Source organism: Lacerta agilis, chromosome 11, assembly GCF_009819535.1.
Source record: "Lacerta agilis isolate rLacAgi1 chromosome 11, rLacAgi1.pri, whole genome shotgun sequence".
In the NCBI taxonomy this organism is placed as follows: Eukaryota; Metazoa; Chordata; class Lepidosauria; order Squamata; family Lacertidae; genus Lacerta; species Lacerta agilis.
In genome coordinates this window covers 42,016,375-42,030,354 of record NC_046322.1, presented here as the reverse complement: position 1 = coordinate 42,030,354, position 13,980 = coordinate 42,016,375, and the positions used below count along the sequence as shown (strand labels likewise).

At 41.5% G+C, this 13,980-nt stretch overlaps 1 protein-coding gene across 1 annotated transcript; it reads right to left on the bottom strand.

The window, feature by feature from the left end:
* Window positions 1–153: 153 nt before the first annotated feature.
* Window positions 154–13,006, bottom strand: DCP2 (decapping mRNA 2). Its single transcript, XM_033163621.1, has 11 exons — window positions 12,856–13,006; window positions 10,343–10,494; window positions 8,257–8,384; window positions 7,790–7,888; window positions 6,474–6,626; window positions 5,324–5,436; window positions 5,083–5,193; window positions 2,801–2,933; window positions 2,493–2,594; window positions 1,759–1,810; window positions 154–515 (listed from the first exon to the last, which is right to left on the bottom strand). The coding sequence occupies exons 1-11, from the start codon at window positions 12,906–12,908 to the stop codon at window positions 358–360; spliced, it is 1,254 nt and encodes a 417-aa protein (XP_033019512.1). The 5' UTR covers window positions 12,909–13,006; the 3' UTR covers window positions 154–357.
* Between the last annotated feature and the right edge of the window lie 974 nt (window positions 13,007–13,980).

The following is a 13,980-nucleotide window of genomic DNA, read 5'->3' as shown; positions in this document are numbered from 1 at the left end:
ATTATTGTACATCAGAGCAAATCTAAACACTTGAGAGGTTAGTATAGCACTAGGGCTAAATAAAATACTTTAAACACACAGCAAAAAAAAAAAATGCCCTCTAATGCATAGTTAGGAACTAGCAAATGAAACACTGGAAAGCATTCCCCCTGCCCCTCTCTGCAGGTAAAAGCTATACTGCATTTAAAGTGCAACACTGTAATGGTGTCACTCCCACATTGCGATGAGAAGCCTTCCAGCCCATCACTAGGTCCCTGCATTGCTTTTAAACCTGAGAAAGGGTAAAGGCTGGATTTAAGAAACCTGCTCAGCTACTTTGCACCAGATCTGTGGCAGACTTGTGCAAATGAACAACCATCAAAGGTCAAAACTTTTCATGATTGCGTCATGGTCAAACTTGAAGCTCAGAAAAGCTCGTGAGGAGAAAGTGAATTTGCAGTGGCCATTGCATGACCCTGATTGTCCATGTTCCAAGAGCTGGTCTTCATTGACACAACATATGTCATATGCTGCTTCTGAATTAAAAAAAAAAAAAAGATAAAACAAATTATTTAGCAGCAGCAAGTGTCAGAAATAGTCTTACTATTCAGATTAAAAAAGAACAGTACATACAGATTACTAAAGAAAGTTTCAAATTATTTGGTCACTTATTCATTTAAAAACTGTTAAGTTAAAACAGGTTTGCAGGAAAGAACACTTGGAACAAACTACATTTCAAGTGATTTATTTATAGCATTTATATACTGCCTTTTAGCCAAAAAGACTGTCAGAGAAACTGACAGTAATATATATATATCTTCCTTCAACATACAGACATGTGTAGAACACTCTGGTTGCACATTTGACTCTTGCATACTGCAGATAAACTGAATCAGGATGTGATCATGGGTTGAGGTTCAGCATGTGACTTTCTGAACAACAGTAGTTCACATACAATTGGTCTCCACTACCAAAATCTCCCATATCCAAGCTATGAATTAAGTTGTGTGGCTTTTACTTCAGTGGTTTTATAGGACAAAAAGGCCCAGTACCTACAAAGAATCAGGAGGTACTATTTCTTCTGCAGTTTGTGTGTAGGGCTTCAGTGTGATAGGAACAATGGGAGGCTTTTAAATAAATAAAAAAACTAATTGCCACATTTGTGGTGCATGGGTTCACTGGAATTGCAGTACATAGAAGGCTTAGATCTTCCCTTGCCAGCTACATAAGAATTCCTCCCTTCCCCCACGAAGGGTTATGATTTATAATAATGATGTGGAGAAAATGTGTAGATGGTATGAAGGGTGAGGGAGAGTGTCCTCCCCCCCAGTTAATAATTAACACCAAGGAAGTGTTTGTGGATATGGGTGTGTGGGTGTGTGTATGCATGAGAGAGGAGGCCTGGCTGTATGTATGTATGCATGAGTGAGAGAGGGTTGGTGAAGAGACTCTCAAGATCACCACTACAAAGGTGGGTGACTGGCTAGGTACACTATCAGCAAGCATCCCTTAAAACATGACCTCAAAGGAAATGCAGTTCTTGGTGGGTGGGTGGGGGAGTTCCCTAGTTACCAACTAAGATATGAAACCAGCATGTATTGTATCCTGGTTAGCAAGCATAGCTGCACTCATGGCTAGTGGCTGGCCCTATATACCATGGTTGAGTGGCTTGAGATAGTTACATCTGAACCAGGTGTCATGTGTTGCTTAAGATACAATGCACAGTGAAAAATAACCAGCAAAAGTGCTAACTTCAGAATGTAGCATACGCATACTTACCTGTTTCAAAATTATCTTGAAGTCTCCTGGGATGTAACTTCTTTTCACATTTCTGGTTAAGAAGATAACTGTATGAGTTTGAGTTTTGTATTAGTTTTGAGTTTTGTTTTAAATGTATCTGGCAATGGATGAAGAGTGCAGAAGAGATGCCTCTTACCACGTAGATATATTTAAAAATGCAGAATTAGGTTGCTATACCTTGAAAGCTACAAAGAAGAATCTCTTTTGCAGGCCAAACTAACTTCATGGAAGGTTACCACAACCCAATGGTCTTTCGCCACACAGAGAAATCTGAAAGCATATGTATGTCCTGTGGCAACTCATACTGCAAGCTCTACCCCATTACTTTGCATTCTTTTCTAGCTAACTGAGCCACACACGAATCCGTTGCAACTTTTGCTATCCTCCCCAGGATTACTTTTGAGTGGCAGTTTACCAAAGGGAAGCACAAGAGACTCTTCCAAACTACTTCTAGGCAAATCCAAATAAAGTTACGAGAGGACACCCCCCCACACTTCCTTTTTAAACCCAGCCAAAATCTGGGACAGGTCTCAAGAGCACCAAAAGCCCAGAAGCTGACAGTGTCCAAGCCAACGTTTTATCTGTCCACAGCCTGTCTCATTCTGCGAGGGCTCCAACTATCACTGCAATCTTCTTAATGTCCTCTGTGATTCTACAGCACTGCTGACCATTCAATGTTCTTTACACTTCTTATTTACCATTAAACAACTTACCAAAGTTTGGTTCTGTTTAGCTGGCTGACTTTGCACTCCGTTAGTTTTCTTCTTTTGATTGGGAGTGTCTTGGTATTGCTTTCTACCATTGCTACGTGGGTTCTTGAGCAATCCACCACACAAAGAAAAAGAAGGAACTGAAGTTAAAAATCCATGTATATATGCTTAGTAATTCTCCGAATATATACAGTCTTATTCCCTTAAGACACAAGTTTGTGAAGTTTGAAAGTTAAAATGCATCATGTACACAGAAAACCAAGTTTCACAGAATTTGAGCTAGCACAAAAATGTATTAAAAAGAAACTCACCTTTAGTTTTAATGCATCTGACGTCTCAAAATGATTGTTATATGGCTTCTGTTGCTGCAACTGCCTTTGTTTTGTCCACTGGTCTCCTGAAGGACCATCTGTAACCACTGGCAGGCTATAATGGAGTTTGGATCTAATCCATCAAAAAAGGGGGGAGCAGGGAGCTTGTTTAGAAAAGATCTACAGCAGATTATGATCACAACAGCTTTAACTCAAACTGCTTAGGTATTCCCTACATGAGGCTATATTTGCCAATTAACCATTGCGACAGTATGTTATAGATTTCCTCTTTAGGGCATTACTGCTTGTTTCAAAGGCACTGCAAAGTGGTGATTGCTGTTAACGAATGCATGGTTCTCAGTCCATTCAGATTCATTGCTTGTCAATGCTTATAGTAACAAGGTACAATACAGTGCCAGGGAGGGGGGAGTCACCTGCCTTGATAGCAATTAACAGAAAAAACACACCACTGCCCTAGGAAAATTTCATTGAGCAACACTCATCAAATGATGCCTGTGGGAATATACCTTGCAGGTGCGCTCGCACCTGTGGTCATTTATGTTTATTTGTGATTATTTGTGCTTAATTTTACTATATCCTTCCACCTGGAAGGAAAGGTAGCAGCAGGATCCGGCAGGCGATTCACTGCTGGGATCCCTCCACGGGTAATTAGTGGCTCCAAACTTTGAATTAGGCAACGGTCAGTTAATCTGCTTCCCGCCCAATTTAGGGCAGCAACAGAGTTGTGATTGGTTGATGTATTGATTATGACATTGGTTATTCACTCAATAAATAGCTGCCGCTCCCTGTTTGTGGTGTGGAGAATGCGCAGAGAAGCCCAGAGAGAACGTTGCATGACAAGCCTAGGCAAAACGAAAGCGAAACCATCCACGCAGGGCAGCCAAAGCCATTTTCCTCCAGACTGCAGTCTCAGTTGTTTTATTTTCACTTTTGTTTTAAAACTCTTTTATTTGGCCGTTTAGTTTTGGCCACCTTTAGCTTTATTTTCCTCTTCGGAGCTTTTTGGACCAGACAGACGCTTGCAACCATTTACGAGGCAGAATCTTCACAGACTCACAAACTCAACCCTCAGATTGCAGCCAGCGGACTTCTTCTTTTTCACGGCGCGGTGGGAGCAGGCTCCAGGATTACCGGCCGTCCCGTCCGCAGGCTACCCCAACAACCGGTGCTCCGTGTACAACTACACGAGGGGTGTCAGTTGCAACTATTCCCACAGATGCCAATGGCACTGGAGCAACTAAGGGTTCACTGATCATTTACATGCTTGCAATTCTACACACATGGTGGACCAGTAGGGATGTCAACTACAGTGCATGCCAAGTAATGAGAGATGCAGAGTATATTATTCAGTTTATTACCTGCCCTTCACCAGCAGGTCCTGGGGCATGTGTGGCCAATTCCACAATCTTTTCATCTCTCTACAAAGGTGTGACCAAGTTAGGCTTGTGGAATTTTACCATTATGTGCATTACACTATTTTACCACATCATCAGCAAATCCCAGAAACATCCACATGCATCACAGAGGCAGACACATTGCTTCACTATCCATGCAAAAGTGTCCATTCTCATATGTCTGGAACCAAGTGGTGGTTTAAAGCAAAGACGGTGTGAGATTTATTGCAGGTGTCTCTTTCCAATGTGTAAAGCCTGCATGTAAACATTGTGTGTTTGTTAAATTTGTGTCCCAGGGGAAAAGAAAGGGGCAGTGAACCAAAATGCCATATCACCGAATAACATTTTCCTGCTGTTCAATGCATTTATTGAATACCCATGATACAAGCATACAACAGTACCTGGCAGTATTTTAAACTACTAAGCATTCATACATATTCAGCACTTGCAATGAACTGTAGGTGAACTTGCCTGTGGTTCTGTTTGATTTGTAGATTGCCATTTGATTCAGAATTCTGAAAGCTGCTACATTTCATATGTCAGTTTACCAAACACCTGTTCAGTTGTCCCTAATTATTGGTACGGCAACTCAATAATTTGCTGCTTTCAAAGTCTTTCACTGATGTCTTGCGAAGCAACAAGCTATAACCAATCTTATTTTAGGTTGTCAAGACTGCAGCCCTATAGCCATAGAACTAACTAGTCCTTCTGTCTTAACAGCCCAACACATCCTTTCACTCTTCTTGATCCACACTGCTCACTGGTCCAGAAATCTCCTGTCCCCTGAAATGACTCAGCCCTTGCTATTCCTACATATATGATGGCTATAAGGTTAGTGGTAGATTTCAAATTGAGCTAGTTTGTTACCTCATTTTTTCCATGTTGGATTTAGGTGGTGTGCTACTACTAGTTGATGAGAATCCATTGTCACTATCAGAAGAATCTCCATACCGTCGAGAAAGCCAGTCTCTCAGTGGTCTGTGGAGAAGGTAATATTGGGTCAGCAACATCCAGCTTCTTAGGGCAAATTTTAGAACACAAAAATAAAAATCTCAACACAGAAGTGAAATATAAAGGACTGTTTTTCTCTCTCTTGTCCTGAACACACCTGATGAAGGGAATGGCCATGAAAAACTTGTTAGGTGCCAAACCCAACTTGGACTTCGGAGTCATATCATTTCTATGGCAAGGCAATTTGTCAATTGAGAACCATTCAATGTTCTGAAACACAGAAAATAGATTCCTTATATTACACATAAATAATGGACAGGGATAACAATCTGAAATAACATTGCACCTAGTCAGGAAACAGCATGCGTTGCCATCACTAGAAAATCACTGGTTAAAATTCAGTTCTATATGTTGCACACCCACCTACAACAGAAAACTCAGAATATCCCCCCCTCAACTGCCAAAAAATGCTCAATGTACTGCAATTTCTTCCTAGATGTTGATCTGGTTCAAACATAACACTAAACCATGGTTAGTGTTAATGGTAGATAGTGTTAACCATAATTAGTAAGCCATGGTTAAAACTGAGGTGTCTGGCAGACACTTTGGTTTAGTACATCACAGAATAGAGAGCAGCTAAGCCTTAAGAGCAGTCATGATTTTGTTGCCACTCTTCACCCAGGGTTCTGTAGTTTTTGGACCGTGAAGGCATCTTAACCATGGTTAAGGACATCCAGATTTACACATAACACTAAGTTATGGTAATTGTTAACTAAGGTTTATAAACCAACTAAAATGTTGTTTAACTGGCAACCTTTATCCTTAGGTAATAAAAGTTAAGCTGAAAGGCTTGGTTCACACATAATGCCAGGCCGTGGTTTGGTGTTATGTGCATTTAGACTGCAGATCACCCCTAATATGCATGTTGCCTTGACCCTCTTCTATGTTCTTTGCCTACAGTTTTCAAACTGTGCAAAGTGCCTATGGAATCAGGGCTTGGATTTCATGAAAGTAGGCCCGATGAACAATGAAAGTCAAAAATGGGGCATACAAGTAATATATCATGAGAAAACAGCATGCATTCGCTGTTACAAAATGAATACTTCCATGTGACTCTCACAAACAAGACAACAATACAGTACAACACTGGTGTCCTGCATACCAGAATGGTGCATTAGAGAAGGAAGGACTCCTTAGGACATTTGACCACTGCTTTAGTCCTGCATAAATCATTATTTTCTCAATACCCAATAATATGATCAGACCTTACAAAAAAAAACCACAACCCCACATGTAAGTCTATTTACCCGAATCTCTCTCCTTGTTTTGGGATTAAATTTTGTGTCCTTTGGAATTCCTGGAATGATGTACAAGCGTGCCAGCTGATCATTTATTCGCAATTCAATATAGTCATCTTTATTGATGTAATCTTTTATATCAAAACCAGTTTCTTCAAATACCTGAAAATACACAGGCCAGAGTAAAAAATTGCATTTGCATTTTAGCTGCTGTGTAACTAGTTATTTCACTTTATAGCTCAAAAAAGTTAAATAATACTTTTCACTTGGGGAACTGTATGTGAGTGAAAAGACAAGCTCTTCACTACAGCTTTAAAAAAAGATGAGATTCTCTTAAAAATCAAACATACACTGCAAAGCTATGCAAAAATATTCAACAATCTTTACAGCAAGTTTTGACAAATAAAAAACTTTATAATACGGTAACTGCACATCTTATAAATATACCAAAGAGCCCAAAATGAAAAGAGTAGGCGGATCCTTTCTCAATTTTAGCATACTATTTATTACAGTTATTTCTATACTGCTTTGCATGCATGCATCTCAAAGCATTTTCTCAATACAAGACACAATTTAGAGAAATTTGATGCTTCCAGCAGCTGGAAATCTTTTTTTCTTAATCATCCACTATTATTAATGCTATCCCCTTCAGCAGTTTTTAAACTGTTTCTGGGAATCCTGTACATCCTTACAAGCTCATCAGGGTTTCCTCTATGAAATCAATGCTAGCAAACAAGCATCCTTGAAAGACAGTTTGTTCACAGCCACCTTCTCTTGAAGTGTGCAGGAAAGCACTGAATATGTTCTAGGTCACATCCTTCATGCTCACTGGGAAAACCCTGCAAAAAAAGAGCTTCTAAGCTCTCTGCCTTGTTTTCAGGCTTTTGGAGTATCTTGTGAGATCTTAAAAGCTCTCTGTCTTGCTTGGGGTGGGGTGGGGTAGGGAGTGAGACTCATACGGCACTGGTTGGGTCAGGAAAGTTGAAATTACACGTTAAAAGCATGAAAACTGTGAGTTACCTATAACGTCATCCAATTTTATTCAAGCGAAGAACTATAACCTATTTGTTACATTTGCTATATAGAAAATCTTAACACAGGTGTCATCTATGAATTTAAAATAGTTTTCATGCTTCATATTAATTCCACAGAAAATTTACCCAGGCAGCAGCAGCAACAACATAAAACATTATATCCATGCTTGTCATATATCAGGGGACAGAAAAACCACCACCTGATGGAAAAACACTAATATGGTACATGCACTTGAGGCACATGGGAACATGTCAGAGACATCATTTTGAGCATAAAAGCAACTCAGTCACCTCTCTAGCAGCACAGTCGTGTGGAGCTTCCTCTTTATTCACTTTCCCTTTTGGAAATCCCCAGCCTGACTTTGCTAAATAACCCTGGACCAGCAGCACCTGCAAAATTTAAGCAGTCAATTCAAGACATGATTAAGTACTTAGAAGAAGAGAAGTAGTTGGAGGGCGTTGAATTGTGTTAAGCACCAGTGAGATTGGGAAATTTTCATATTTACAAGAACGATACACCAAAATAAATGGTTGAGAAGGAAGAAAATCCAGCATACATTCTTCTCTTACAGTGAGGGAAAGAATCTCAAACGACATATATTATTCAATTATAAAACCAGTATTTTAATAAAAAGGTATTGTTTAGGAGGTTTCGAAATAGTCGCACTTAAGTTGATTTTAATGTTCAAATCTAAATCAATATTAATTCCATTTTCCTAGACATAAAAATAAATCCTTCAGGTCAGTTTCACACTTACATTTTCAAGGCTCTCATCGAGAATAATGGCACCATAGGTTGGCACTCCCATTTTGTACTCTTTCCATTCATCTAAAACCCTCTGCACATCTTCACCTTGAGGCAGTAAAAAAGGGCAATGACTGAAAAGTATAGGAAGTCAAGGAAATTCACTGCACCAGGACACACTTTTTCACTCCTCAAATTTTATGACCATGTTTCCTTTCTTTCTTTGTCTCCAGCAAATCATAATCACTGACATTAATGAGGGAACCTTCACACCACAGAGCTTTAACACCAATGGGTTGTTTTTTCTTAAGAACTGTCATGGGAATAATTGGAGGGGAAACATGATATGTTAAGTCACTTGCCTTGTTGCCTGTTAAGAATCTTAAGGCACTTTTAAGTTTGCATAGGGGGATGCTTTCATAATTTGAAACACATATTTCACCCCCCACACACAACCTTAAAGCTATCTATGTGTAAACTGGCAATCAGGGCACTAGTCTTTAAAACTACACAGCCCAAGCTGTGAAAGGGGAAAGGTTCAGAAATATGGCTGGCATGGCTAAATTTATAGATCAAAGAGCTAGCAGTACAAGCTGGCCAGTGTCCTTTAGGGTAGGATGTGTTCCTGATGCTCTGAAGGGGCATCACTGAATCCTGTCAGGCAAAAGGCCCATCTAATCTACCATTCTGTTATCACAGTGGCCAAACAGTCCAACAGCACTTTCTTAGACGAAGTATAATAATAATAATAATAATAATAATAATTTATTATTTGTACCCCGCCCATCTGGCTGGGTCTCCCCAGCCACTCTGGGCGGCTTCCACCAAACATTAAAATACATTTAAAATACCACAGTTAAAAAACTTCCCTAAACAGGGCTGCCTTCAGGTATTTTCTGAATGTCAGGTAGTTGTTTATTCCCTTGACTTCTGATGGGAGGGCGTTCCACAGGGCGGGCGCCACTACTGAGAAGGCCCTCTGCCTGGTTCCCTGTAGTTTTACTTCTCGCAGTGAGGGAACCGACAGAAGGCCCTCGGCGCTGGATCTCAGTGTCCGGGCTGAATGATGGGGGTGGGGTTATAGGTTATAGATTAATCTCAGTCAACTTTTGGGTCAGAAAACTGCCTTGTTTCCCTTCTTGATGACCTATGCAAGTAGATGGGCAGAGGAATATTCCATCTGGATTGTCTCTGTGGGTTGGGAAGGTTCTGCTCTATCATATTTCCCTGCATGGCAACTGCGTTCCTCAGATCAGGTACTGCTGAGAGTACCGTGCGCCCCAGAAGCATACTTAGCTTGTCCTATAAATGGATTTTAACGTTACGGCTTCAACCACTTTGTGAATTTTGCAGTCTAAAGGTAGTATAAAAATCATAGCACTTCTTTTAAAAGTCTCTGCCTCAGAGACTGGCATGCAGCAGTAAGAAGCCTAATAACTGGCTGTGGCCAGGCAGGTGAGAAACAACAGCTTAAAGTAATTTTAAAATGCATGCATTTTCCAGTTTTACGTGCCTTCATTACATAGCAACAGGAACCACAAAAATCAACAGAATCTACTTGTAATGCCTCCAATTCAAAGCTGTGCATGCATTCCAACAAAGGGCACTCCTGCACAAACCAATTTCTCCATTCATTTCTGTAGAAAGGATAGCCCGTTCTGCATTAACAATGAGTGAAATTCTGTGCCATTCCCACCTCCAAACACACAGAAATTGTGTAATAAACACATTAAAACAAAGTAACAGAAAGCATACATAAATACTTGCAGCCGTGCTTACTGTGAAGCACTTCATAAATTCCAATTCTGGAGACCCCTTGCCTTAAAACCTAATCCCAATGATTTCAAAAGAGCTTACTCTCAAGTATCTCATGACACAGGTAAATTGGCAGAGCACCTGACATCTCTAGGTAGGGCTGAGAAAGACTTTTATCTGAAACTCTGGAGAGCAGCTGCCAGTCAGTGTAGACAAATGGGCAAATAATAAGAATAATAGTCTGTTCTCAGTATGAGGCAGCTTCCTGGATGGCACTCATGAACACAGTTTCACTAAACATAGTTCACAGACTACAAAAAGACAAAGTAATACAGAAAGGATATCAGCTTTAGCAAAATCTCTTATCCCACACTGAGGTAATCCTGGTGTGTTCTGCATGTAGAAATCCAAGTAAAACCAATGGGCAAGCTCAATCTGAAAACACACTCGGATAGCATTGTCCCGTTCCTCACTGGGAATGTGCAGAATAAATCGACTGTTGGGAGGGGGGAAATAATTTTAAGAACTAGCCACTGAAATATCTGAAGCACAAAGAACTCCTTAATTACAAATATAGCAAACGCAAAGTCAAAAAGGTTTATTTAAAAAGAAGCCACACATAGGTTTCAAGACATGTATTCAAGATCTGGGATATTTTAGTGACAAACTCCCATCAGCCACCATGAGATTAGAATCCTTAAGCTTCATGCAGATGAGTAAACACTATGGTTTACGTAGGACCTTCACATGCTTTCAGCTCTCCATGATTCAGCACCACTGCCATGAACTTCACCTGAAAGCTTTGAGGAGGTTATAAAAATGCAGGAATTGTCAGGATGTTTGTAATATTTGACAATACTTATTTTTTTATTTTACTTAATACACTTATATACTGCCTTTTCATAACTTAAACTGTATTACGACTGCTAATAAAAGATAAAAATGCAATGCAAGACTAAGATACATCTAGCAACAAAAGCTAATAAACTATAAGGCCAAATGAAAAAGGTGTGCCTTGCAAACCCTCCTAAAAGCTAGTATAGCCATCTGAGTGAAGACATTCAACAGGCTTGCATTACTTGTGTAAAAGCCTTGCTTCTGGCCATTATGGTTCTTACTTTGTGTGTAATAGGTAGCTGAAGCAGAGAGAATTTAATGTTTGAAGCTTACATACATACTACCGGTAGGTGGATGAAGAGAGGCTCTTTGTGAGATACATAATTCTAGTTTTATTATCAAATAAAAGCTGTGGCTGCAGTTGAGTGCAATTTTCTCAGAAAAGCTGCTGGGTTGGTTGTGTTTCTGTTTTTTAGAGAGATTCCCCCCCTAAAAAAAACCAGTAGTGGTTGAGATCTGCACGTGTGCACTGCCCTTATACTATGTCTGAACAGCAGCAGTAGAAAGCAGTGCCCAGATGCCAGATCTGGGTGTTTTAAAGCTGCTTGTTTCCTTTTGACACCAGACCTAAAAAGGGGAAATGGGTGTGGAATTTGACTTGGTGGTAACAGCAAGTGCACCTCTACCAAGTCCAACATGACCGCTCCCTAAAAGGATCCTTCAAAACTGTCCCTTCACAGTTAAAAATGTCATGGAAGGAGACAAATTAAATAGGACATCTCTATTTTCACAAATGTTGGAGGATATGCTATAATGGTCCAAGAAAGCCACAAACTGGACTTAGGAAACGTTTTTCATATATATATGATAAACATGCATAGGACTACAGTGGTACCTCTACCTACGAACGCAATCCGTTTCAGGGTGCTGTTCGTACCCCGAAAAGTCCGTAAGTTGAGTGCTGCTACTGCGCGTGCACAATAGAGTGCTTCTGTGCATGTGCGCGATAGAGCGCATATCACTTATGTGCATGCGGCGAAACTGGAAGTATACACTTCTGGGTTTGCTGCGTTTGCAATCCGAAAATCCGCAACATGAAGCAAACACAACCAGAGGTATGACTGTACACTGTAAAAGACGTGCAGGGTGGGAGTGGGCTAAACTGAACGTTATAGTTGCTGAGGAATAATAGTTCCATCATGCTGCACATGCTATGTGTACAATACAATAACACCAAAAGTCTAATAAAACTATTTACAAAACCACCTATTGTCAAAACACATTGTGGATTTTACTTCAATAACAGTAGTTATACTCACATGTGCTGTAAAATGACTACCTACGGTAATTTTCACTCCATAACTTCGTAGTGGCATGAACTTTCCATTTTAAAACTTGGGAATGTTATTTTGTGTTTATCTATCTTCAGGTGAAGGGCGGTATAGAAAATCAATCAACTGCTGTGGGCGACACATTTCCTTAACCCTAACCCACAAGAATATGCATCATTTCAGTGCAACGTTCAATATATACTTGTGTGTGTTTGTGTACTTGTACATATATTCAGTGCTACGTTCAATATATATCTGTGCATTGCATTGCGTGTATATATACTGTGTGTATGTATGTATGTGTATATATATATATATATATATATATATATATATATATATATAATCTCGCACACAGACACACGCGTCGTAAGAGCGCGCGCACTTTAAAGCCGCCTATACAACCACCGACTCCCTCTCCCTCCCCGCCACTTTGGCTTATAGCTACCGGTAATTAACCGGCACCACCAATTTCTGGGCAATTCTGAGCCGCGGGACTTTTAACTGAGGGAAGGCGACGCGGTGTTTCTCTGTCTCTCTCCGGCCCCGCCTGAAGAGCGGCCGCCTCTCCGCTAGCTCCCAGAGGAGGAAGAAGGGGCTTCGGCTGCTGCTGACCCCCGGGAGATCTCGCTCCGGCCCTTCCCCACAGCCGGCCGCCTCCCAGCTTGTGGGGGCGGAGGCGTTAATACCTGCACAGGTCGTCCAGGACGCCGCTGGGAATCTCGGCCCGCTTGGTCTCCATGGGGAAGCAGCGCGGCTCATCCCGACTCAGCAGGGCCCACAGCGCCGCGCGAGACGGACCTTAAAAGTGGGGGGGGGGGGGGAGTGAGCGAGAGGGGAAACGAAACAAGGCGAGGCGGTGGAGGCGGGACTACGCCGTTTCCGTCCCGTAGGAAGGAGGAGAGGTTGCCAGCGAGCCAATCGTGTCTGTCTCTGGTAAAGAGAGGCGGGGAGCGGGAGGTAGGCAAGGATCCTTTGCTTCTCTCAACCAACCGCCGCAGCGAAAGGAAAAGAATGGGCTAATCGGCGTGCCCGCTGCACAAAACGGACAGCGGAGATAGCCAGTCAAGTCGGCGAAGGACCGTGAGCGACGGGCGGGGCGACGAAAGAGGAAGGAGGAAGGGTTCAGCACCCAGGGAAACGAAAGAAACGTTAAAGCTCCGCGTAAATAAATAAATAAATAGAGCAGGATTTTTTTTTTAAAAAAAAAATAGGGGGCGGAGCTTTCGAGGTGCGATTCGTGCGTCATTTCCAAAATGAGAGCCGCCGGGGCTCAAACCCACCTGGCAGTCACACCCAGTAACCTGGAAGTTCTTTTCCCCTTGCCCGACTCTGGCTTATGTGGGTTGCTCAGGAACTCTGCGCGCTCTGCACATGCTCAGGGGATATTCATAGCTGTCAACCCTCCCTGCTGTTCCCCACTGCTATAATAAGGGAATTTCCCGCAAAAAAGGGAAAGGTTGACAACTATGGGGTAGAAAAGTGAGAATTTCTCAAAACCAGCCAGCTCCTTATCAGCTTCTGATCTGAGCTTCGTGGGTAATTCTCAGCCCCTGCAGATTTGTAGCCTGATTCTGCGCGGGGTTGGGCCCCTCCAGTTCCGTTGATTTCTACGACTTTACGCACGTCTTAAGGCCTAGGATAGGTAGCGTGAGAATATCGAAGCCCATTTGCTGAACCTGTTCCATAATGTGAATGCATTTTCTGATACTTCCAGAGCTCCACATATAAAGCTAGATCACTCAAAGGGTAGTAAAAAAAGTTAACAGGTTTATTGTTCAAGCCAAAGGCCATGGCAAACTTGTATTAGGCAA

What these genes read in the sequence shown, in the direction of transcription:
- DCP2 (XM_033163621.1), bottom strand. Translation starts at nt 12,908, where the DNA reads ATGGAGACCAAGCGGGCCGAGATTCCCAGCGGCGTCCTGGACGACCTG. An exon ending in AAGAGATTTTGCTAAAGCTG is followed by an intron (nt 8,385 to 10,342) that starts ATATCCTTTCTG and finishes GACTTCCTATAC; the next exon opens with TTTTCAGTCATTGCCCTTTT. An exon ending in TCCAACATGGAAAAAATGAG is followed by an intron (nt 2,934 to 5,082) that starts GTAACAAACTAG and finishes TTGATGGATTAG; the next exon opens with ATCCAAACTCCATTATAGCC.